General features: G+C 47.6%; 1 protein-coding gene across 1 annotated transcript; it reads right to left on the minus strand.

Moving 5' to 3' along the window:
- Positions 1–24,648, minus strand: Arpc1a (actin related protein 2/3 complex subunit 1A). Its single transcript, XM_006982666.4, has 10 exons — positions 24,491–24,648; positions 17,137–17,230; positions 15,401–15,505; positions 11,971–12,193; positions 10,586–10,693; positions 7,363–7,575; positions 4,167–4,242; positions 3,803–3,996; positions 1,794–1,884; positions 1–381 (listed from the first exon to the last, which is right to left on the minus strand). The coding sequence occupies exons 2-10, from the start codon at positions 17,198–17,200 to the stop codon at positions 343–345; spliced, it is 1,113 nt and encodes a 370-aa protein (XP_006982728.1). The 5' UTR covers positions 17,201–17,230; positions 24,491–24,648; the 3' UTR covers positions 1–342.
- Between the last annotated feature and the right edge of the window lie 607 nt (positions 24,649–25,255).

Below are 25,255 nucleotides of genomic sequence, written 5' to 3' on the forward strand. Positions count from 1 at the left end.
TTTGCACACTTGGGATCTTTAATTTTTTAGCAGACAACACACACTTCCCTCACCCTTTAAGTTAGTGTGACAATCTTCCATAATAAACTACTTCAAGAGAAGCTTTGGTCAAAAATGGAATGAAATAGCAAAATCAAAACAACGAAACGGAAGAAAAACGAAAAGAAACCCCTGCTGTCTTTAAAACCCACACTTCACCCACAACACCCACACGAACACACGCTAGTTGCTTGATAGTGTGACAGTGTTTCCACGGCCGGCGATCCTCACCACCACGCGAACGGCAGAGTGCGCTCAGCCCCGTCCCGCTCCGCATGCTGGATGGCAGAGGCTCCCTCGGCTTCACATTATCCGGAGGCCCTGGATGGAAGACTCCAGGGTCTTGAGAAAGCAGAACACCCGGTCAGTCTGAGGATCTGCTGCCTGCTCCCTGCACTGCCTGCCACACAGCTGCGCTCCTCCCTGTAGGTACCCAGGCCCACCGTCCTCATCCTGCACTCTCCAGACCTTGGCTCCAGGGTGGTTCCCCAGGCCTGGATGTCTCTGTCCCCAACAGGATCACACCACCTCACTCTTCTTTTTTTTTAAAGACAGGGCTTCTCTGTGTAACAGACCTGGAAGTCCTGCAACTTACTTTGTAGACTAGGTAGGACTCAAAATCACAGAGATCCACTTTCCTCTGACTCCTGAATGCTGGGATTAAAGACATGTATCACTCTGCACTTTTTTTTTTTTTTTTTTTTAAAGATTCATTTATGAGCCAGGTGGTGTGGCACACGCCTTTAATCCCAGCACTTGGGAGGCAGAGGCAGGTGGATCTCTGTGAGTTCAAGACCAGCCTGGGCTACAGAGCGAGATCCAGGACAGATCAAAACTACACAGAGAATCCCTGTCTCCAAAAACAAAACAAAACAAAAAAGCTGGCCTTGAACTCAAGAGATCCACCTGCCTCTGCCTCCCATGTGCTGGGATTAAAGGTGTGCGCCGCCACTGCCCGGCTCATTTATGCACTTTTATGTGTATGTTTGCCTGAATGCATGTATGTGCATACTTGTGTGCCTAGTGTCTGTGGGGGTCAGAAGAGGGCACTGGACGCTAGAACAAGAGTTACATGTGGTTGTGAGCTGCCACATGGGTGCTGGGAGTGAATCCTGAGTCCTAAGCAAGTGGTCTTAACTGCTGAGCCGTCACTCCAGACCCTGTACTATTCTTGCACTACCACACAGTGCGTGTGGTTGTGTGGTGTGATCCATCTTCTCAGCTCCTTGCATTGTTTGCGGGGAGGTGGGGAGCAAGGTTGTATTCTCTAGCACAGACTGGCATCCAACTGAAAGCCTTTCTTCTCCCCCAGCTTCCCAAGTGCAGGTATTACAGGAGTGAGCTCCATGAACAGTTGTATTCATTAAATAAATGGTGTAAACTATAAAATATGTCTACACACAGAAGTGCAGGCTGGTGGCCAGCACAGGGCCTGTTTCAACAACAGCATTCCAAGTTTTCTTGAGAACAAATACTATCCAGGAGACATCAACTACCCGAAGGGAATGGTGCTCCCCTCATGCTTAGAGATTCGGGGCCAACTCTTCGGCCATACACTGCGCTGACACTGTATTTCAAGAAAGAAGAAATGTTTCTTTAGGAAGAGTTTGAGCACAAGCAGGAGTTGATATAAATGGTAGGAACACTTAGAAATCAAGGGCTAGGGCAGTTCAGTGGAAGAGCGCTCTCCTAACAAGTGTGAGGCCCTGGGTTCCATTCCCAATGCTGCAAAAAACAGTAGCAAGAAGAAATACCTTAAAATCCCAAATTGTCATGGCTCCATCGATGCCAGTAGTGCAGAATTTCCGACAGTCTTGCTTGTCCACCTCATAAATAGACACCTGACTAAAGAAGCAACATCAAGAGACTGTGAGGTCTGTGGTGAAGTGAGCCCCACCCTCACCTACTATAAGGTCCATGAAAGGAAATGAACTCTCTCCACTCCTGAATATTAACGCGTCCATCAGCACTGGGCCGTAACAGCAGGAGTCAGGAACTATCCTAAGATAGCTGAGCTATATAGTAAGTTTGTGATTCATCAGGGTTACATAGCGAGACCCTGTCTCAAAATGGGGGGTGGAGAGCCTCACGAGCTTGAGACATACCTCAGTTGGCAGAGTGTCTGCCTAGAATACATGAGGTCCTGGCTAGATCGCCATTGCCACACCAATTGTGTGTGTTGGTACATGCCTATGGCTGTGGCACTTAGAAGGCAGCGGCAGACGATAAGTTTAAGGTCATCCTGAGTAACACAGCAATTCTCTACCCACCTATTCCCCCCACCCACCCCCTACTCCAGCCTATTCAGTGAGTCTGAGACCAACCTAAGCTACATGAAATCCTATGTCAAAAAGAAGGGGGCAGGGCATGGTGGCATGTGTCTTTAATCCTAGCACTCAGGAGGCAGAGGCAATCAGGTATGGGAACTATAGGCCAGCCTGGTGTATATACAAAACTCCAGGCCAGCCAACATGCTATACAGGTTGTGAGTGTGTGTGTGTATATGTGTATAGGAGGGAGGTGATTTTGTTACCAGATGTCAGGGAAAGACAAAAGTGGAAGGAGAGACAATGGCCTCACGGCATGTGATGGGTACAAACAGGGCAGGGGCTCAGGAGTGATGCAGATGTAAAGAATTGTCTTGATTTTCAGATACATGGCAGAGCATGACCGAAGCCAACTGGTCCCCAACGAGCCCTTTCACATCAACCTGCCAGGACAGCCAGGGCACAAGGGCCAGAGCCTTCCCTGCATTTGAAATTAGTCTTCATTAGGCTGGTGCTATGGCCCGGTGGTGGAGAACTTGCCTAGCAAGGTCCTGGGTTCAATCCCAAGTCCAAAACACCAAAGAATAAATAAATAAAATGACTCACTACAATGCCAGAGGCAGGCAGTCACTCCTCCAGATTCTAGCAGAGCCCAGCAGATAAAGAAAACAACCTGTGTGAGCTAATCACGTGGAAACCTTCCAAGACTGCGGACAGCTTCTTCTTTCTCCTCTCAAATGTCCAGACGAGAGCCTGCCCCTCGAAGGAGACAGCGAACCACAACACAAGACTACTTCTGGACAGCCTGAGCGGAGGATGGCTTTTACACATATCACTAGTTTTCCATCTAATTGATTATGTGTGTAGGTCAGAGGACAACTTTTGGGCGTCAGTTCTCTCCTTTCGTCATGTGGGTTCTGGGGGCACACTCAGTCTGTCAGGCTTGGCAGCAAGCGCCTTCATCCACTGAGCCCTCTTGCTGGCCCTCTTGCCTCAGCCTCCCATGCACGCCCAGCATGAGCCTAGCCACCCCCCACACTGGTAGAGTACTAGCTGGCCAGGCCTTCGCTGACAGGAGCCACACTTCTCCTGCGTGCCTGCTGCCAACAGCAGCTTGAAGGGCACAATGATGAAGTGGTGGCAGCTCACTTTTGTTGGTGAGACAGGGTTTCACCATGCGGCCTTGGCTGCCCTGGAACTCCCTATGTAGGTTATGTAGACCAGGCCAGCCTTGAGTTCACAGAGACTCACACCTTCCTCTGCCCCCTGAGTGCTGGGATTAAAGGCCTGTGCCACCATGTCCAGCCAACTCCCCTCTGTCATAAGCTGAAAATAAGACCTTGGGTAGGAGGCACAAGCTCACTATTGCTCTCATTCCTTCAGGGATGCTGGGGCCTGAAGCACAGGGGGCTTCTGTAAGGAAATGACAGGGAGTGGGCACCTTGGCCAGCCACTTCTCTACAGAAGCCAGTGCCCTGGCTCCAGGTGGCACCTACGTGATGCTGTTCTGGTGCAGCGTCTCCAAGGCTGTGTTGCGGTCCTCAGTTGTGGCTCTCTTGTCCATGTTGCGGAAGCGTTCCATAGCGGACATGTTGCGCTGGATGCTCTGTTTTGGGACGTCTAGCTTGGACACAAAGGTCAAGTAGCCACGGTCGTCATAGTTAAAGAGCATCGGGCAGCAGTCATGGCCCTGAAATGGGAGGTCGGTCAGCCCGAGGCCCCCTGTCCACCTACCAACCCCAGTAGAGTGCTCTCCCAGCTAGACTGTATTTCGGATATGCTCCTGTGCCTGTCACAGAGCATGCATTATTCCTGGCTTGGAGATGCATATGGCACACTGTGAGGATGAAAGACACTCACGGCGGCCACAACGCTGTTCTCTGAGACGAACGACACACTCAGCAGTGGCAGGAACTCCGTCTTCAGAGTTGAAACCCTGAACACAAGAACACTTGTTACACTAGGGAACCACAGCCCACGGCTTCTTCACAGACAGAGGACAACAAAGGCCCCTTTCTCACAGTGGCTTCTGCTGTACCAGCCAATACTTCTCTAAAAGAGCCCTCTGACCTCTCCTTGCAGGAATCTCAAGCATGAGGTGACCCCAAAGTGACCTTCAGAAACTGAGGCCTTGAGGCTGGGAATATAGCACATGCAAGGCCCTGGTTTGACCCCTAGCACCCTCTATCAATCAGTCAAATAAAAGTAAAGAACTGGCTCTTAGCTTGTGCCCTGCCTGTCACTGAGGCGTTATTCATGGCCCCCAAGGAGTCCTTCCTTTCTGCCTTTGTCTCACTAGCTGGATCTGTCCCTCTTGTCCATCCAAGTCCTCAAACCTTGGCTCTGACTGTACCTCAGCCTACAATGGCTTTTCCTCTCTTACCTGCCATGGCTCTTCCCGTCACTATTGCTGGTGAGCCAGTTCCGGTGCTGGCACTAGAGACACTTGCTGGCAGCCATGTCCTGTGAAAGCCACCGCTATGAGATGAATCTTAAGTCTCAGTCAGCTCACACACTGTGTGTGTGTGTACAGATGTGTATAACCAGTTGTGGCAGAAAAACACCTAGTGATAAATTAAGGACACCCCATTTTATGCAATTTTCTTCCTGTGAATGTTGGTACATGTGGACGTACACTTGATGTCCTGTTCTATCACTTTCCTTCTGATTCCCTCAGAAAGGCTCTCTCACTGAACCAGAAGTTCAATGTTTTGCCTTATAAGCTGGCCAGCAAGCTCCCAGGGTCTGCCTGTCTCTGCCTCTCAATGCTGTGGTCACAGGCACATGGTCATTCCTGACTTTTATGAGGGTGCTGGGGATTTAAACTCAGGTCCTTGTAAGATGACTCTTACCCACTGGGCCACCTCCTCAGACTATAGGATGCATTTTTGAAAGCTAGCTGTGGCAAGCAGCTGGTACACACCTGGTGTTATCCAGCATCTGGGAGGCAGAGGCAGGTGGACCTGGAGAGCCAGGCCAGTCTGAGCGCCATAGTGAGCTTGAGGACAGCCTGGGCTAGAGAGACCCTGTCTCAAAACACATCCACACAACCCATAAAAACAGCTAACTGCTTGTGTCTCAGGAGACCCTTTAATCAAGCAGCTACAGAACTATAGGACTAACATCACCTGAAGCTCATGCTGTGGCATATTTATGCCAGAGAAGGGGAGGGGTGGAGTGGACAGAGCTGAAACAGGCAGCTTACTAGTGAGAGTGAGTGTAGAGGAGACACAGAACAACAACAAGTGCCAGCAGAACCAGCACTGCCATTAAATACCACTGAAAGAAAAAGGAAGACCAGTGTGTGACGTGCAGGACACAACCCTACTGTGCTAAAAACAGAAAGACCAAATGTGAGTGTGTGAGTGTGAGTGTGAGTGTGTGTGTGTGTGTGTGTGTGTGTGTGTGTGTGTGTGTGTGTGTGTGTGTAATAGTATGTGTGGAGTAACAGGACAACTAGTGGTAGTCAGTCTCCTCCTCTATGAAGTGGACTCCAGGGATCAAGCCCAGGTCATCAGTCACCTTTCCCCACTGGACCATCTCCCCAGCTTCACGTGTTTGGTGTTTGGAGTTTCTTACTATGTAGCCCAAGCTGGCCTCAAACTCATGCCTCTCCTGCCTCAGCTTCCTGAACGTTGGAATTACAGGCTAGCACCACCCTGCCTGGCATATAAAACTCATTATGTGGGAGGCTGAGGCAGGAGGATCAGAAGCTTGACACCAGCCCAGGTTACACAGCAAGTTCCAGGCAGTATTTTTAACAAGGATAACCTTTCACAAAGGAATTCCTATAGTAAATTCAGTTCAGGAGAGAAAGTATCACCTCTGCAATTTCATGTTTTGTTCCTATGACACAGAGTGGCCAGTCCGGAGACCATCATAATGAGCTTTCCTCAGTTACCCATGGGGAAGGGCTCACAGCAAAGAGCAGAGATTGCTAAGAGGAGGACTCCAGGCTTCTTCAAACTTTTACTCCCATACCTGATAGTGCTTCAAGGCTGAGACGGTGACACACTGACAATGAGTCACTGCAGTTCGGGTTCTTCCAGCAGACTTCCCGAACAGCATGAAGGCAGCTTTGTTCTCTGACTGAGCGGAGTAAGGATGGGTCACCTATTCTTTGGGTGATGTAAGGGAAAGGAACTGAAGGTGTGTGCATGCCAGGCAGGTGCAACAGCCTCAGTCCTGGTTTTTGAGACGGGGTTATGTACGTAACCCAGGCTGGCCCTAAACTCATGATCCTCCTGCCCCTACCTCCTGGGTGCTAGAAGTATAGATGTGAACCACCATGCCTCACTGGAATTTTCCTTCAGTTGCTGGGTAACACTGACATGAGGAAACAGTCACAGATTTATTAGTGCTGTCCTCCACGCCTAACAGCCATCGTCTTCATCAGAGAAGCTGTGACTACTTTCCAGAGGCCCTCCAGATCAGGCCTGTTGGCACTACCTAATAGGAGGGGGCAGGGTTCCTGGACCCTCACCTGGGGTGCCAGCTGCTCTATCCTGCGCCTCTCGGCTAGCTGTATAGAATTCTGCCCTAACTGTAGGTGGTCCAGGGAGAGGCTAGAGTGTATTGAGTATGGAGGGCTAGAGGAAGCAGTGTAGGGAGGAGATCCATCTATACCTCTACAGACAAGCCACTGTCCATGGCAGGTGAGACTGTTTAGTGCTGTGTCTCCTTTGGGGTCACCATGCTCTGTGCCTGAGCCCAGGAAGCTCCCTGCCTGGGAAGCTGGACCTCGGAGGGTCATCCTTTGGTTGTCATGGGCACGCTGCCTCACAAGACACAAGATAACCTGGCTATTCCCGAGGCACCCTTGTGAACAGCACAGCAGGAGGGTCTTCAAAGGGACACTACAGTACTTCCCCAAGTGTTTCTGGAAGGAAATTCCAACTCCTTCAAGTCTCCCAACAGGTATTTAATATCTGCCTGTGACTTTACAGGCAGCTGCAGCTCTTGGGGTGTTCAGAAGACACCCAGGAAAGCGGCCTCAGTGTGCTGCTGAGAGCTTCCACCGAATGTCCCACCTTCCACCTGCAAGGCAAATACTCACTGCACACTTTTCGAGGCATCAGCAACGGACACAGTGCTGTCATGGCTGACCCAGGCCAGGCGGCTCCCACTGGCAGAGAAGCTGACCCCATGCACCCAGCCGCCAGTCCCACTGCCACCAAACTCAGACATCAGCTGACCAAAAGGCATCTTGCTGCCCCAGGGCGTGCTGGCTGGCTTCTCATCCACCTCCTTGATGTAGGCAGAAAATACTCTGTTGTTCAAAACATAGGAAATGAAGAAAAACACAAATGAAAATGTGTGAATATGGGGCTGGAGAGATGGCTCAGAGGTTAAGAGCACTGGCTGCGCTTCCAGAGGTCTGGAGTTCAATTTCCAGAAACCACATGTGGCTCATAACTGTCTATAGTGGGATCTGATGCCCTCTTCTGGCCTGCAGGCACACGTGCAGACAGAACACTGTATACATAATAAATAAATAAAATCTTAAAAAAAAAGGAAAAAGAAAATGTGTGACTATAGAAAAGGGCAATGCAGAACAGAGGGGTTGGCCTGAAAAGGACCAAAGCATGATGGGCAGATCCACAAGCGGCTCCAGACACAGAAGGGCTGGGGGCCTGAGACGCACATGTGAGGAGCTCTGCTGTCGCTCCACGTCACTGCACTCAGAGCAGAGCACCCTTTCTGCCTCCTACAGCACACACAAGAGGCCCACAGTCAGTGGCGGGAGAGGAAACTGCCGCTACCCCAAAAGAGCCAGACATCAACTCACTTAAAGACAGATGAGTTGGTAAGCTGAGCAGTGCACACCTTTAATCTCAGCACTCAAGAGGCAGAAGCAGGAGGATCTCTTCAAATTCAAGGCCAGTCAGGATTACATAGTAAGTCTATGTCTCCCAAAAGAGGGTAGGGGGAGTTGGGGAGCCAGGGAGATGGCCCATCAATGAAGTGCCTGTGAACAAGCATGAGAAGGTAGTTCAGATCCTCATCACCCACATAAAAACTGGGTATGGCAGCGTGCATCTGTAACCCAAGCCCTAACAGGGCAGAGACGGTCCTGGAAGCTCGCCAGCCAGGCTGACATGGAAACCCCAGTGCAGTGAGAGACCTTGTCTCAAACACTAAGGTGGGGAGAGAGGACAGGAATGAAGCTGACTCTCGTCTCCACACAGGCGCCCACATGTACACACGCACACACCACACAGATAAATAAATCGGATCTTCCACAGCCCATGTCCTCAGTCTCTTTCCAACTCCGCCTCTAGTTCCCTACAGCCGTATGTAATGTGCGTTAGCCCAGACTCAGGAAGGGGAGGGACAAAGAACAGCTGGAATCTGCCTTCCAGTCTCTTCTGACCCCTCTTGTCTTTAGGAAACCTCTAAGCCTGTGTGGTGCAGGCCCATAACTCCAACCCTGGGGAGGCTAAGGCAGAAGACCAGGAGTCCAAGGTCACCTAGCGAGGTGGGGGAAACTGAACCTCAAGACTCCCTAGAGAACTCTGGTCCCCTAAGGCCAACTCCAGATGACAGTGGCAGCTGAGGCTCTAGAAGGTAAGGTGACATAAGGGGAGGGTGAACGCTGGGGGGGGGGTTGTAGGCACCTGCCGCCACCACCAGACAGTACCATCTTGCCTCGTTTTCCGAGGGAGCTAGGATGACTGGATAAATAGCAGATCACAAACTCCTGAACAAAAAGTCCCGAAGACTACCATAACTCCATCCTTTTTTCCTTCATAGATTTTTCTTTATTTGCAGTGCTGAGGATTGACCATGCCAGGCAAGTGCTCTACCACTGAGCCACACCAGCCCCGGTTTTTGTTTTGTTTTATAATTAAACCCTGTATTCCTAAATATAAATCTTTGGCCAAGTTTTCTGGAATCTTTCACATAGGTACTGAATGTGGGTGTGGGTCTCAACTCTGCCGCCAAAGAGTCAACATGAAACAGTAATTGTTTGCTTTTCCTTTTGCTAAGGGGAAAAAGTCCTGATGAAGAACAACTTTTAATCTTTTTCTTTTTCTTTTTTTTGAGACAGGGTTTCTCTGTGTAATAGCACTGGCTATCCTGGAACTCACTAACTCACTCTGTAATCCAGGCTGGCCTCGAACTCACAGAGCTCCGCCTGCCTCTGCCTCCTGAGTGCTGGGATTAAAGGCATGCGCCACCACCGCCCGGTTTGTAGTATGATTCTTAGCTCTCTCAGCAGTGTGGTCATGCTCCCTCTAGCCTGGAACTGGAAAGGACAGTGCAGGAACAGCTGGCAGGACACCGTGCAGTGACATTTGGCTAATCTCAGGTTCCTCTGCAGCCTGCAGACTGTGGTCTGGGAATGACAGGCTGGCAGGCATGAAGGTGCACGCTTGTAATTCCAGCACAGAGGAAGGCAAGGGAAGGTGGTGAGCTCCAGACCAACCCGGGGTACACAAGTCCATGTTTCAAACATCTGTCCCATCAAAAACCGAGGAATGGACTGGAGAGATGGCCTGGGGTGAAGAGCACTTGCTGCTCTTGCTGCAGAGGACTGGAGCTGGGTTCCCAGCACCTGTGTAAGGAGGGGGCTCACAACTGCCTGTAACTCTAGCTGCTGAGCAATCTTTCATCCTCTCCTGGCCTCTGCCAGACACACATACATAAAATAAATCTATTTTTTAAAAAGACTGAGAACGACAGGCTGTGAGAGATAGACAGATGGACACAGCATGGCTCACTCCTGCACTCGGAACTACTGATCCTCTGTCTAAAAAGCGCTGGTCTGGCCGACCTGCTGTGCTGGCCGACCTGCTGCAGCTCCCGCTCACCCCAGGCCAAGTCCATCATATCCTTTGCTCCTTGTTCTTTTAATCACTGTGCATCAGTTCACTAGCTCACCTGCTCTTTTTCTTTCCTCTCTCCCTCCCCCTCTCTCTCCTGAGATGGGGTCTCATATAGCCTAAGCTGGCCTCAAACTCACTATAGCTAAGGATGACCACGGACTTCTGATCTCCCTGCCTCTACATCCAGAGTGCTGGGTTCACAGGCGTGCAGCATCAGGCCTGGCTTACACAGTGCTGGGGGATGGGACCAAGAGTTTTGTGCAAGCTAGGCAAGCACTCTACCTGCTGAGCCACACTCCGCCACCCTCTGCTCCTTTTCTAGACCCCAAGTTCCCTTCATTATTGAGTTCCTCACAGTGCTGCTGGAGAACCTTGCAAAGAAAGAAACCCCACGGATGTGCCAAAGCCGAACAACGGGCAGCTCAAGGCTCGGTGCTTACTGATCCCCACCTGCATTTGAAGTCACACGAGCCTGCAGCCAGCAAAACATTGTTGGGATGCCAGTCCAAGCTGAGGACTGTGGAGCGAATCGGCTTCTTAATGTGCTTGCTCACCCACCTAAGAAAGAGAAAAACTAGTTTACATTGTCCTTACAAACAAAAAACGGTAACATTTTCCAAGCCACTCCTATAAACTTACTTCAAATCAAAACTAAACTACACATTTATAAATATAGCCTAAATTCTGGAATCCACAAGAAATGTTAGCTACATTTTTTGAAGTAAGTCCTCTAAGTACAATTATTTTTAAAGTTCCTTTTTTTTTTTTTTTTTTTTTTTTTAGTTTTTCAAGACAGGGTTTTTCTGTAGCTTTGGAGCCTGTCCTGGAACTCACTCTGTAGCCCAGGCTGGCCTCGAACTCACAGAGATCCACCTGCTTCTGCCTCCCGAGTACTGGGATTACAGGTGTGTGCCACCAGCACCCAGCTATTTTTAAAGTTCTAATGATTTCTCTGATGTCCTTTGATGTACATGTGTATACTTGAGTCCTTACTTTTTTTTTTCTTTTTCTTTCTTTTTTTAGTTTTTTCGAGACAGGGTTTCTCTGTGTAGCCCTGCCTGTCCTGGAACTCACTCTGTAGACCAGGCTGGCCTCGAACTCAGAGATCCACCTGCCTCTCGGAGTGATGGGATTAAAGGTATGCACCACCACTGCCCCGACATGTGAGTCCTTTCTTATGGGCTACCTACAAAACACAGCTGCTCCTAATGAAGGGGGGCCCATATGCCTGCCCTTTGTTAGACAGGAGCTTGCTATACAAAGTTCAGACTGACCTTGAACTTGCTACATAGCTAGGACTTGTCTCAAATTCCTGAATGCTAGGATTACAGGTGTGTGCACACCACTTGGCCTGACGCAACTTCACTAAAATAGACAGCTCATTTTCAAAGATCACATCTGAGACTGCAGTAAAGGTCTAATTTACCTACACAGAGGACAACCTCTCAATGAATGCAAAGAGTAAACAGTTACTGTGTTGAAGCTCAGCCAGGAGGAAATGTTTCCTATGTGAATTAAGAAAAGTCAGGGGCAGGAAAGGGAAGGATGGAAATAAAGGGATGAAGGAAGGGAGGAAGTAATAGAAGAAAGGAAGTAGGAGAATAAGGAAGGGAAGGAGAGGAGAGGAAAAAGGAAGATTAAAAGAAAAAGTGTGGGAACTAAGTCGTGTGCACAGGAGGAACGTTTACTCAGGGAGGAATTCAGAGGGAGAAGCCACTCTCTGGCCCAGAAATGGGCCACTGCAGCTAAGCACAGAGCCTCAACAGGGTCCCAAGAGCACAGCCATCCAAGCATGGATTACACAGAGAGGAACAAGAGGGCGGAGCATTGCTCACCAGTCATTTTCAGACTCAAAGTAACAAACGGAGATGAGCCGGGCCCCACTGCCCACAGCAAACTTGTTCTCCAGTGGGGACCACTTCACAAAAGTAGCTGCGCGGTTAATCCTCAGGATCACCAGGGTAGGCTTCCAGATGCCATCCTTCTGACTCCAGACGTAGGCGTTTCGGTCTGCCCCACAAGTGACGATGCGGTCGCTCTTAGGAGCCCAGTCAATACCTGCAAGTGAGGCCAATGACAAAGGACTGGGTACTGACAGTGAGAGCAGGACATGGGTAACAGTGGCCTTGCTGGTTTCCTCCCACGCTTCTCACGTCTATAGCCGTCACACCACACAAAACCAAGGCTGTTTCTCTCCCAGGTGTCTGGGAGGACTCAGGATCCTTAGGAAGCCAGCCAGAACAGAACTGGGGATTTTTGTGTTTTCTTTTGGGACAGGGTGTCAAGAAGTCCAGACTGGCCTGCAATTCACTATGAAGCTGAGGATACTTTTAAACTCCCCATCCTTCTGCCGCCTAGTGTTGGATTATTGGCGCCACCATGCCTAGCTGCTGCTGCTGCTTCTTTTTTTTTAAATCACTTAAGATTTCTATAATGAGGGTGGAGGTAAGGGGGTGGGGACTGCAGTCAGGATGTAAAATAAATGAAAAAATGATGATAAAAAAGATTTCTATAATAAAATAGTTTTGGGTTTGCTTTGTTTTTGCAAACATCTTTGCACACGTTCCCGTGTGCCTGTGGAGGCCTGTCATCGGGTGTCTTTCTTGATCATTCGCCACCTTTATTTATTGAGCAGGATCTCACCAAACTCAAAGCTCATCAGTCCCTGCTAGTCTAGCTACTTAAAGCTACTAAAGAGACCCCTGCCTCTTTCCTTAGCAGCCTGTCCAGCATTGTGTGGGTGCTGAGGAGGAGACCCCTGCCTCTTTCCTTAGCAGCCTGTCCAGCATTGTGTGGGTGCTGAGGAGGAGACCCCTGCCTCTTTCCTTAGCAGCCTGTCCAGCATTGTGTGGGTGCTGAAGAGGAGACCCCTGCCTCTTTCCTTAGCAGCCTGTCCAGCATTGTGTGGGTGCTGAGGATCTCAACTCCAGTCCTCACACTTCATCCACTGACCTGTCTTCTCAGTCCATAAAATAATCTCAAGAAGTAGCTGAACAGCCAGGTGTGGTGCACATGGATTTAATCCCAGCACACAGCAGGAAGAGACAGGCAGATTTCTATGAGTTCAAGGCCAGCTTGCTCTATATCAAGAGTTTCAGGTCATCCAGGGCATGAAACCCTGTCCATCCCCCTGCCCCCCCAAAAAGGAGTGGTGGTCAAGTAGTTACCCTGAGGAATAAACTCAGAGAACATGCCAGAACTCTGCCATATGCTACACTATCTCCTATGAAGTACTGATAGGCTTTTCTAGAATGTCAGGTCCTCCCAACCCCCACCCACCCTGAATATTTATGGTCTGAGAGAACACTATCAATCCTAGAGTCTGTTAGAGGTATATTCAGACTTTTCCAAGTTCTTCAGATCTAAAAAATGCTATCAGAAAATGGGTCCAAGTTCAAAGAACCTCAAAAGACGTAGGGAGAAAAGTTATGAATATTTCAAAATTTTTGAGGGGAAGGAGGAAAAGGTACTTTCATCTTTGTCTTTTCTCATGTAAAAATACTTCCTAATGCTAAAATTCAGACTAAGATGAGTGTCCTTATTTGCAGGCATAAAGCCATTGGTAATGGAACCTAAATGGGCCAAAGCTAACAGAAACAACGCCATGGAGAGAACAGCAACTGTGCTGGCTTTGATGATGTGACGTGGTTAGGAACCCCGGTGGGGACGCTGGACACCTTCTCTGTGTCAGTGCAAGTGCATGTGCATGTAGGCCAGAGGTCAACTTTGGTCATCTTCCTCTACTTCCTCGTATTTTGTTGAAACAGGATCTCTCTCCCTCCCTGAACCTGAAGCTCACTGTTTCTTTAAGACTGGCTTGCTGGCTGGGGATCTGCCTGCTGAGCCCACTTCCCAAGCCCTTGGATTGATTACATGTGCATTCAGCCATGCCTGGCTTTTGGGGATTCAAAGTCATGTGTTCATACTGTAGTGGCAGGTACTTATCTACTGAGCCATCTCTCCAGCCCTAATGCTGAACAACCTCAAAGGATACAGAAGGTAAAAAAAAAAAAAAAAAAAAAAAAAAAAAAAAGTTGCTTTTTGTTCGTTTTTCTGATCTGGGCAAGAATATCTTTAAGCTAATCAGTATAATGCAGTCTCACGTAGCCCAGGCTGGCCTCAAACTTTCTTATATATCTCAGGATGACCTTGAAATCCTGGTCCTCCTGCCTCCACCTTCCAAGTGCTCCACCTCTCAGAAAGAATGACCTAACACAGGAGCAATAGGTGAGGAATGGTTCAGTGGTTTCGGGACAGTTTCATGCCAAAGACATGTCCTGGATGTATGAGCACATAAATACATGTTGAACACGCCTAGATGATGTCAGAGCAAGTTACAGAAGGTCTTCTGGGGAAGCAGAGAAGACCACACACAAGAGGACTTCATCCCTTTCCCTAGTCCTGCATCCCTTTTAAATATTCTGGTAGAGAGGTAAAGATATTTCCTGATACAGGAGAATCTGTTAACTGTAGGGGAAGGTAATCTGGGTGTTTGCTACATCACTCCTGATTCAACTGTAACAACTTTGATTACATCTACTTAGAGTATGTGCATGTGGGCTTGTGCTGTCATGGCATACTTCTGGAGGTCAGATGACAAGTGGGGGGGGGGGGTTAGTTCTCTTCTTCCTAGTGGGTCCCTAGGACTGAATCTGTGGCAACAGATGCTTTTACCTTCCAAGGCATCTCACTGGCCTCACTCAGTATTTGGAAAGCTGTCCTGGCTCCTAAAACAACACAAAGGAAGGTGTGTCCCACAGCAAAAACAGTTAGCCTCAAATTTCCTTGGTGCTCACACTTCACAGGGTCTAGCTTTGGCTTTCCTGGCTCATCCCAAGTGCAGAACAGGTTCGGTGCTCTCCATACTCTACCAGAGTACCACTTGGGCCACAAGAAATACATAATGATTACAATCACTATTTTTTTTCCTCTCAAATTTTCTATAAAGAACAACTTAGCTAAGTGCCTTTAATTCCAGGACTCAGGAGGCAGAAGTAGGCAGATCTCTGTAGGTTCAAGACCAGTCTGGTCTTTACAGTGAGTTCCAAGACAGCCAGGGCTACATAGAGAGACCCTGTCTTAAAGAATCTGAGAAAAAAAAAGGAAGGAAGGAAGGAAAGTAGGAAAGAGGGAAGGGAAAAGAAAAGAAAGGAAAGGAAGAGAGAAAACTCGAAATTCAAAGGCCCACTTAATTTGATGAGGCTCTTCACTTACATAGGAGAGCGCTCTGTTTGGAAACAGCACACTAATCAGCAGCTGCATTACCTGTGATGTGTCCATTATGTTCCTTCAGCTCATGAGCTTTCATCCACTGGCTCCCATTCTTCTTGTAGATGTGTACTTCGTGATTATTGGGGCTCAGGGCGATCTCTGGGGAAAGAAGTCAGCAAACTGTTAACACTTTGCTGTGCGTTGTTATTACCTACAGCACTGGAGTTTGAACACAGAGAATCATAACTGCAAGGATCTACCACTGAGCTAGGTCCCAGCCTCTTCTTTTTTTTCATAGAATCTCACTCAGTAGTGCAAGAAAGTCCTGAACTCCTGCATCAGATTTCCAAGTGCTGGGATTTCAGGCATGAGCTACAACAACTAGCCAAAATGCAAAATTTTTGTCCATTATGTTGGTACTCAAAAGATTTTGGCTAAGCATCTCAATTTATGATTTTTCATATTAAAAAAACTCAATCTGGAGCTGGAGAGATGGCTCAGCAGTTAAGGGCACTGACTGCTCTTCCAGAGGTCCTGAGTTCAATTCTCAGCACCCATATGATGGCTCACAATCATCTCTAATGAGACCTGGTGTCCTCTTCTGGCCTGTAGGCATACATGCAGGCAGAGCTCTGTATACATAATAAATAAATAAATCTTAAAAAAGAAAAAGCGGAAAAGGAAGAGGAGGAGGAGGAAGAGGAAGGAGGAGGAGAAGGAGAAGGAGGAGGAAGATTAGGAGGAGGAGGAGGAGGAGGAGGAGGAGGAGGAGGAGGAGGAGGAGAAGGAGAAGGAGAAGGAGAAGGAGAAGGAGAAGAAGAAGAAGAAGAAGAAGAAGAACAACAACAACAACAACAACAACAACAACAAAACAAAAAAAAAAAAACTCAATCTGTGCAGGGCAGTGGTGGCACTCGCCTTTAATCCCAGCACTCAGGAAGCAGAGGCAGGTGGATCTCTGAGTTCAAGGTTAGCCTGGTCTACTGAGTAAGTTCCAGGACAGCCTGGGCTACACAGAGAAAGCCTGTCTCAAAAAAAACAAAACATAGAAAACTCAATCTGAAATTTGAAATTAGGCAAAATGACTAGGGTATTCCTCAATAAATACCACTGATTTATATATTTTAAAAGGGTGAATTTTATATTTTTTCATGAGACTGAAATATGTGAATCCTAATGCCTGTATGTGAGACATACCAAAAGTACTAAAAAAGGGGGCTGGCTAAACAGCACTCGGGAGGCAAAGGCAGGCAGATCTCTGTGAGTTCGAGGCCAGCCTGGGCTACAGAGTGAGTTGCAGGAAAGGCACAAGGATACACAAAGAAACCTTGTCTTGAAAAACAAAACAAAACCAAAAAAAGGGGTGGGGGTGGCGGTCGGGGGGGTGGGGGTTGAAGATGTAGCTTCATGATAGAATATTTGTCTAGCATTGGAGAGACCTTGGGGTCAATGTTACACAGACACACAGAGAAGCAAAATGAGGGGCTGGAGATAGCTCAGATGGTATGTGCTTGCCATATAAGCAGGAGGACCTGAGTTCAATCCTCCAAATGCCTGTAAAAGCTGGGTGTAGCAGCGTATGTCTATAACCTCAGTACCACATGGGGGTGGGGCAGAAATAGGACACCTGGAACTCAATGGCCACTGGCACGCCAGCCTAGGCAAACTAAAGTGCTCCAAGTTCATTGACAGACTCTGCCTCAAAAAAAGGGTGGTGAGGTGCACCACCTCTGGTCTCCACATGCCCCCCCCCCCCTGCAAAAGCAGCATCAAATTCAAAGCACACTTACGGGTACGATCCCTATTCCAGGCGTGACAGGTGATTGGCTCTAGCAGAAACTGATGCAGAGACATGATTCTTAAGTGTTCTCAAAGGTCAGAAAGCTGTAATAAGCAACAGGAAAGAAAACACCTAAAATGTCATGCTGCAAGTGTGTAAGTTGTCGGAGTAACCCAAACTATTTGGGGATAAATACAATACTGACCTCCTATTAGAGAAGACTCAATCTCAAAATTAATCCCGTAACTAGAACCAGCACTGTAACCACCAGCGTAGAATCTATTTTCAAGGGTCATCAACAGACTCTCAAATTACAGGTTAAAGATTGTGACGAAGTAGATGGGATATTCAGTCTCAAACTACCACTCTACACAGGACTTACTAATTACAATAGAAACATGCCTTCACAAAAAAGAAATCTGGTAGTCATCATTTGACCAAGTGATCAAACCTGGAACTACATACAGGCACAGAGCAATCTAACCCAACAGTCCTCCTGGAACATGAAAACAATGATTTAACTTGTCATCCACACCAGGATATTTACAAGAACAAAACAGATGAGGTGGAAAGGACTGGGAATATATGTAGCTCAATGGAATAGTGCTTGCCTAGAATGTGGAAGGCCCTGGGTTCAATCCCCATCGAAGAAAAAAGGAAGAAGAATGGGGTCTGAAGAGATGGCTCAGCGGTTAGGAGTGCATACTGCTATTACAGGGGACCCAAGTCCCAGCACCCACAATGAGCAGCTCATAACCACCTGTAACTCCAGCACCAGGGGATCTGATATCCTCTTCTGGGCTCCACAGGCACCTGCACTCACAAGGATATAACCCCCGAGACATACAACACAAATAATTTTTGTTTGTTTGTTTGTTTGTTTTTTAATTTTCTGGAGCTGAGGACCGAACCCAGGGCCTTGCGCTTGCTAGGCAAGCACTCTACCACTGAGCTAAATCCCCAACCCACAAATAATTTTAAAATGAAAATAAATCTGAGCAAGTGTGGTGGCACACACCCTTAGTCCTAGCACTCAGAAGGCAAAGGCAAGAAGAACTCTGAGAGTTCAAGGCCAGCTTGATCTACATAGTGAGTTCCAGGACAGCCTGGTCTACAGAGTAAGACTCTGCCTTAAAAGAAAGTAATATGCCAAACATATTTACTCTAAATCCAACCGAGATCGGGATCTCATTTTCAGTTTATAGGAGATTAAAGGGGAAAGGAGTAGTTAAGCAACACCAAGAAATTAAGTCAAAACTGATGGCGGTCTTCAGAGATGCTTAGAGGTTAAAGCGCTTGCTGTACAAGCCAATGACCTGAGCTCTGATCCCCCAAACCCTCAGGACAGCTGGAAACAGAAGCCCATGCCTCTGTGGTCCCAGTGACCCTACAGGGAGATAGGAGGTGGAGGCAGGAGACTCTTCATTTTTTTTTTTTTTTTTTGGTTTTTCGAGACAGGGTTTCTCTGTATAGCTTTGCACCTTTCCTGGAACTCACTTTGTAGACCAGGCTAGCCTCGAACTCACAGAGATCCGCCTGCCTCTGCCTCTCGAGTGCTGGGACTACACCACCACCTGGCAAGCAGGCAGGAGACTCTTTAGAAGGCCTCTGTCTCAAACAAGGTGGAAGGTGAGGACGGACACCCTAGGCTGTTCTTTGACTTCTGGGCTTGCCTTGGCACATTCCTATGCATGCACACACATGCACACACATACTCACACACTCACTCACTCTCTGTCTCTCTCTCTCAATTAAAAATCCCAGAGATGCCCATTAGAGAACAACTTGCCCAGATTATTTTAAAAGGCAACACTGACAGGTATGGTGGCAACCAGCTGCAATCCCAGCACTTGGAGGGCAGAAGGAAGAGTCTGTACTAGATTTCAAAAAAGCCATGAAAACCAAATTTCATAAGACAGTTGATTATAATTGGTATGTTTAAAAATAACCATAAAAGACATGTGTTGTATTATAACAAATTTGAATTTGAGCTCGATTATTATATAACAGCATGAAATTATTTTAATTTCCTAGCTATGATAATTGTATTGCCTTAGGTAAGAACAAGTCTTAGCCGTTAGGAGATAAAGTGATCATGTATTTGGGATAAAATGTCTTTTCTTCTCACTACGTAGCCTTGGCTGCCTGGATGTCACTCTGTAGACCAGGGTGGCCTCAAACTCATATAGATCCTCCTGCCTCTGCCTCCTAAACTGCTGTGATTAATGAAAAATGTGGCATGGAAAAGAAACACTCTGATCAAGGAACCCAAAGGTCAAAAATTTTAAAATGCCCGACATCTCTCTTCAACTGACACACTCTACTCAAGAGCCAAGGTATTTGCTGGATGTGGTGGTGCACGTCTGTAAAACCAACACTTTGGAGGTGGAGACAAAGGATCAGGAATTCAATGTCATCCTCAGCTACACAGCAACTACAGCGTCAGCTTGAGCTACATGAGACTGTCTAAAAAAGCCAAAGGAAAAAAAGAGAAAAGAGTGAACTATTTATTACATTTTCCTTTTCATGTTCTAGAAAGCAAATTGCAACTCATAAAGAACCTTTGACTTTCACCCCAACTAATTAACTTTTTTTTTTTAAACAGGTTCTTCACATTTTAAAATTTTGTGTGTGTCTGTCTGGGTGGATTTATACACCCAAGTGCAGTGTCTGCAGAAGCCAGAAGAGGGTGTTGGATCCTCTGGAGCTGGAGTTAACAGGCAGTTATGAGTTGACTGATATGGTCCTAGGAACCAAATGTGGTATTCTACAAGAGCAGTATGCACTCTTAAATGCTGAGCCATCCCTCTAGCTCCTTATTTACCTATTTTTCGGTACAAAGTAAAGAACTCAGCACTTTGCATATGCTAGGGCTTACTTAGAAATTACCCCCCCCCAAAAAAAAATTATTGAATTCAAGTGAGACTGCTTAATTTACTTTTAAAAACAAACTTTCAGCTGGGTATGGTAGTGCATGCCTTTAATTCTGGCACTGGGGAGGCAAAAGCAGTTGGATTTTATGAGTTCTAGGCCAGCCTGACCTACATACTGAGTTCCAAGTCAGTCAAGGTTACACAGTAAGACTCTAACTCTAAATAAATAAATAAACAAACTTATATACCTGGAATCTCAGCAGAGGACAGAGGCAGGAGGATCACTACCAGTCAGAATTACACAGTGAAACCTTGTCTCAGAAAAAACAACCAAGGGCTGGTAAGATGGATGACCTAGTGAGTAAAGGTGCTTGGTGCCAAGTCTAAGATCTGAGTTCGGTGACTAGAACCCACGTGGCAGGAGAGAACCAAGCTGTACTCTGACCTCCGCAATGTACCATGGCACTGTGCACCCACACTCATACATACACAAAAAATAAATGTGTGTGTATGTGTGTCCCACACAAACCAAAAGACTTCCAGATGCACATCTCATGCAGTCTCTCCTTGTTTCTGGTATCTGATATGCTTACTCCGATTTTGTCTCATATTAAACTCAAAATAACATCTTGTGGGGGCAGGAGAGGGAGAAAGTTCAGTGGTTAGGAGCACTTGCTGCTCCCTAGGGCAGTGGTGGCACACGCCTTTTGTCCCAGCCTTGGGGAGGCAGAGGCAGGTGGATCTCTGTGAGTTCGAGGCCAGCCTGGTCTACAAAGCGAGTTCCAGGACAACCAAAGCTGTCACACCAAGAAACTCTGTCTCAAAAACACACACAAAAAGTGCACTTGCTTGCTCTTCCAGAGGACAAGAGTTAAGTTCCCAGCATCCATGTCAGACAGCTTACATCTCTTACAACTCCAGTTCCAAGGGAACTGACACCTCTTTGGCCTCTACAGGTGTGCACATACCTGCAGATGTGTGCGCGCACACACAATCTTTTTAAAGCCGTTTGTTACAAATATTACTAACTATAAACAATTAGCATAGAAATCCAAATGTGGTAAGCTCACTTGTTACCTGAACAAAACTGGTTTGTAAGCTAGTAACTTGGATATCCACATGTAATGGGGGCACCTATTCCACGGACAGCTGGAACTACACAAGTGCAGATAAAGACTTTCTCACTCTCCCATTCAGTCTTCTGCCCACACAGAAAAGTTTCCAAAGGAAGTGAACAGTCAGCCACACAACAGCAGAGTCACTTCCACAGCCACACTTCTAACTTTGTCCTATCAGTCAAGTTCTATAATTGAATATACATTCAGACATGTCTGTTGAGGAACAGTACTTTAACTATGAAAATGCTTGTTACATTTGTTTATGCTGCACTTGTTTAACTGTGCAAAGATGTGTTATATTTGTTTATGCTGCATTTGTTTAATTGTGCAAAGATGTGTTATATTTGTTAATGCTGCATTTGTTTAATTATGTGAAGAAGTGTTGCTGTTTCACCTTGCCTGCCTAAGGCACCTGGCTGGTCTAATAAAGAGCTGAACAGCCAATAGCTAGGCAGGAGAGGGATAGGTGGGGCTAACAGGCAGAGAGAATAAATAGGAGAAATCTAGGCTCAAGAGGAGAGAGAGAGGGAAGAAGCAAAAGAGTAGGATGTACAGAATGAAAGAAAGGTAAAAAGCCCTGAGGCAAAACGCAGATGAAGAGAAACAGGTCAAATTAAGTTATAAGAGCTAGTGGGACAAGCCTAAACCAAGGCCAAGCATTCATAATTAATAAGTCTCTGTGTCATGATTTGGGGCTGGTGGTCCCAGATCTGTTACACATCTTTCCTTTATAATCACTTGGCTATTTTAAGCCTGAATTCTGTACCAAGTAAAATAAACCTTCATGCATATGTTGATAATTTTAATCTCTAAACTGCGGTGATATTTAAGTCATGTTTGATCTTAACAAGGCTTAAGAGGAAAAGGGGGACACTATAGGTGGTGACATGAACTTAACAAGTTTTCCCGGGCACTCAGGAGGCAGAGGCAGAAGGATCTCTGTGAGTTCCAGGACAACCAGGACTAAGACCCTATCTCAAACAAAACAAAACAAACAAACCCAGGCTCCTGTTGTCCACGTCTAGCACTGAGACATGAAAAGGACTGAAGAAACAGGGTGACTCCATAGGTTCCCACTCTCTTCAGTTACCACTTAGTATATATAGTCTTTTCTTCCTGTGGTGCCAGTGAGCCAACCTATGCATTGTGAACACCACAAAAGTGCTCTACCAACTCAACTATAACCCCAGCTTTTTTTGTTGTTTGTTTCTCAAGACAGGGTTTCTCTGTGTAGTTTTGGTGCCTGTCCTGGATCTTGCTCTGTAAACCAGGCTGGCCTCGAACTCACAGAGATCGCCTGGCTCTGCCTCCTGAGTGATGGGACTAAAGGTGTGTGCCACCATCACCCGGCTCTAACCCCAGCTTTTCAAGTATGGTTAGCCATGGGCTCTGGAGACAAGGAGACCTGAGTTGGAATCTTGGCTTTGACACATACATAATGAGATGCTGGGCAAGTCACTCTTCATCTGTAACATAGGTCTCCAACTGACATCACAAGACTAACGTCAGGAGGATTAAATGAGATAGCACATAAAACCATCCCCAAACTGATCTCAGTAGGTTAGTTCTCTGGTCTTTTTGGTTGTAAGCCTAGCCTTTAATGGTGGAGCCATCTCGGTAGCGCGGTAAATTAGTTCTCTTTCTTCCTCTGACACAAAGCTTTGGGCCACCCCAGAAGGATACTCTGAACTTGGAAACATTGACATATGTTCGTTTCCTGGTCCCACGCCACTGGAGCTTGACGAATTTCACGTAAGTTGGAATTTCCGTTCCCTGTTAGGGTCGATTTCAAGTCTGTGATTCATCTAGTTTCTAATCTCTCTCATTAACCAACCCAGCAACATCAGGTACTCCAACAAGGTCACCACACCCTACCAATGCTTGGACAGGCTCACTCCAAATTCCAGCTTCATCAGACCATTCTACATTTCCTGTACCAAATTTGTTTTGATATTACACTAGCTATTTAGATCAAAACACTGTCACCCATTCCTCCAAAGGAGTTTGCAGTTTCCAAAAGGATCCCCCAGTTGGATACAGCAGATAAACTGGAGAAGGCCTCCAGATACTCTGTGGTAGGAAGCAGCCAGCAAGACTTCGCTCTAATGGGGCAAACACCCCAAACTGAGCAATTCTAGAGACCTGAAATCCTAAGGCCAACAAGGAAACAAAAAGAGTAAATGAAATTGTCCGGGCATGGTGGTACACACCTTTAATTCTAGCACCTGGGGAGGCAGAACCAGGCAAATCTCTGTGAGTTCAAGGCCAGCCTGGTCTACAAAGAGCATTCCAAGACAGCCAGGGCTGTTACACAGAGAAAAACCCTCTCTCAAAAAAACCAAAATAAATGAATAAATAAACGAAATCGATAAAAGAGGGTGCAAACTAGGTCATCTCAGTAAATTGGGCAAGCAGACAGGAGAGAGACTCCCAAGCCACAGCATGACAACAGATGGCTTTATATTCAGAGATCCCAAGCTACAATTTATTAAGTGCCTACCATATTAATCCAACAGTGTTAAGTATTTGAATGGGGCCAGAAACATAAATAAATCATAGTCTTCAAGTCCAAGGAAAGCGAGAAGAAAGGAAAGGAAGGCAGATATTCGTAGAATGTCTAAGAAGTATTAGTAATGTATATTATTTATTTTCTTATTATTTGAGCAGCTATTCTGGGCCAGGCAACTTAAGCAAATGAACTCACTTGAACCTAATAAAAGCCAAGTAGATCAGGAATCTTCTTCCTGCAGCTGGGGAAACCGAGGCACCAAGAAGCAACCTTCCCGGGGTCCCCCGACCAAGGGGCAGAGTCAAATGAGAACTTTGGAGGTCCTACATAAAGGACTCTATGCAGTGAACAGGAGGGGCAACTTTGACGGGCGTGGGGGGCAGGGTGGGCGGAACAGAGGAATCTTAAGGTTACTCGGAAAGATGGCTTTTCTCTTGTCGGGGAGGGTCCCGCAATAACTGAGGGATCGTAGGCTGCTCTAGGCAACATCCTAGACGTTGAAGAGCTGAACAGACACTCGTGACAAGCCATCGGGGGAGATCGGCCGGTCTAAACCAATTTTACAGATGGAGGTAAATGATCACAGGAGGGGGGCACATGGTACTGTGGGGGTGTCGGCGGCCAAGCTGTCTATCCTCTCACCCAAAGACGGAGGGCAGCTGCAGCGTGTTCAGAAACGCTCGCTCGCTCTGTGGGTGGGGGGACCCCAGGGACTCAGGGGGTCACCGCGGAGAACGGAGATGCCGGCCCCCTCCGCTGGAGACCCCGCGCCGAAGCGCCCCGGGCCCGCCGCCCCCGCGTCCCATTGAAGATGCAAGCCATGGGGGCGAGCCGGGCCAGGCGCTCGGCCCTGCGGCCCCTTACCTGGGGTCGGGGCGGTCCGGAGGGCCGGAGCGGACGATTCGCGGACTCTGGGCAGTCGACGCGAACAGGCTCCGGCGGGCGCGGACGGAGGAGGGAGGCCCAGAGGGAGCGGCTGACAGATCCCGGAAGTGGCCAGGGCGCCTGCGCCGCGCGGCCGCGCAGGTGGCGCGCGCGGCGCAGGCGCAGAGCTCAGCGCGCGTCGGGAGGCTGGGTCTGAACAGCTGTGGTCGCTTCGGGAGGGGGGCAGCCGCTCGTCCGCGCTAGGGCGTGCCTGTGGAACTGGGTGGGAGTCCGACTCCTTTCCTTAAGGATGAATAAAAAAGTTTATATATATAGATATCTATATCTATAGATATCTATCTATATCTATATATAGATATACCTGAGCCATGGCCCAGATGTGAATTGTTGGCAGCTTCTCAAGTGCTTTTTGCTGTAAATTACTGAGGATTATGTTCTCTCTGGCCTCGTGGGTCTGAAGAGCAGTTCAAGCTAATATATATATTTAAGTTAAGTGGATGTGCATGTGGGTGCAGGTGCCCTTGGAGACCAGAAGCTGGAACTGTATGCGGCCCGATGTGGGTGCTGGGAACTGAACTCAGGTCCTCTGCAAGAACAGTACAGTCGTTCAAACTAAGCCATCTCTCCAGCCTCTGCAGCTGAGTCTGTGTTCGTTCACAGGGGCTGGGGCAGGACTGGGGCAGACCACGTTCTGCCTGGAGGGCTGCAAGTCTCATGTCTACCCGAGTCTCCTTGACCATTCCT

Source organism: Peromyscus maniculatus, chromosome 23, assembly GCF_049852395.1.
Source record: "Peromyscus maniculatus bairdii isolate BWxNUB_F1_BW_parent chromosome 23, HU_Pman_BW_mat_3.1, whole genome shotgun sequence".
Taxonomy (NCBI): Eukaryota; Metazoa; Chordata; class Mammalia; order Rodentia; family Cricetidae; genus Peromyscus; species Peromyscus maniculatus.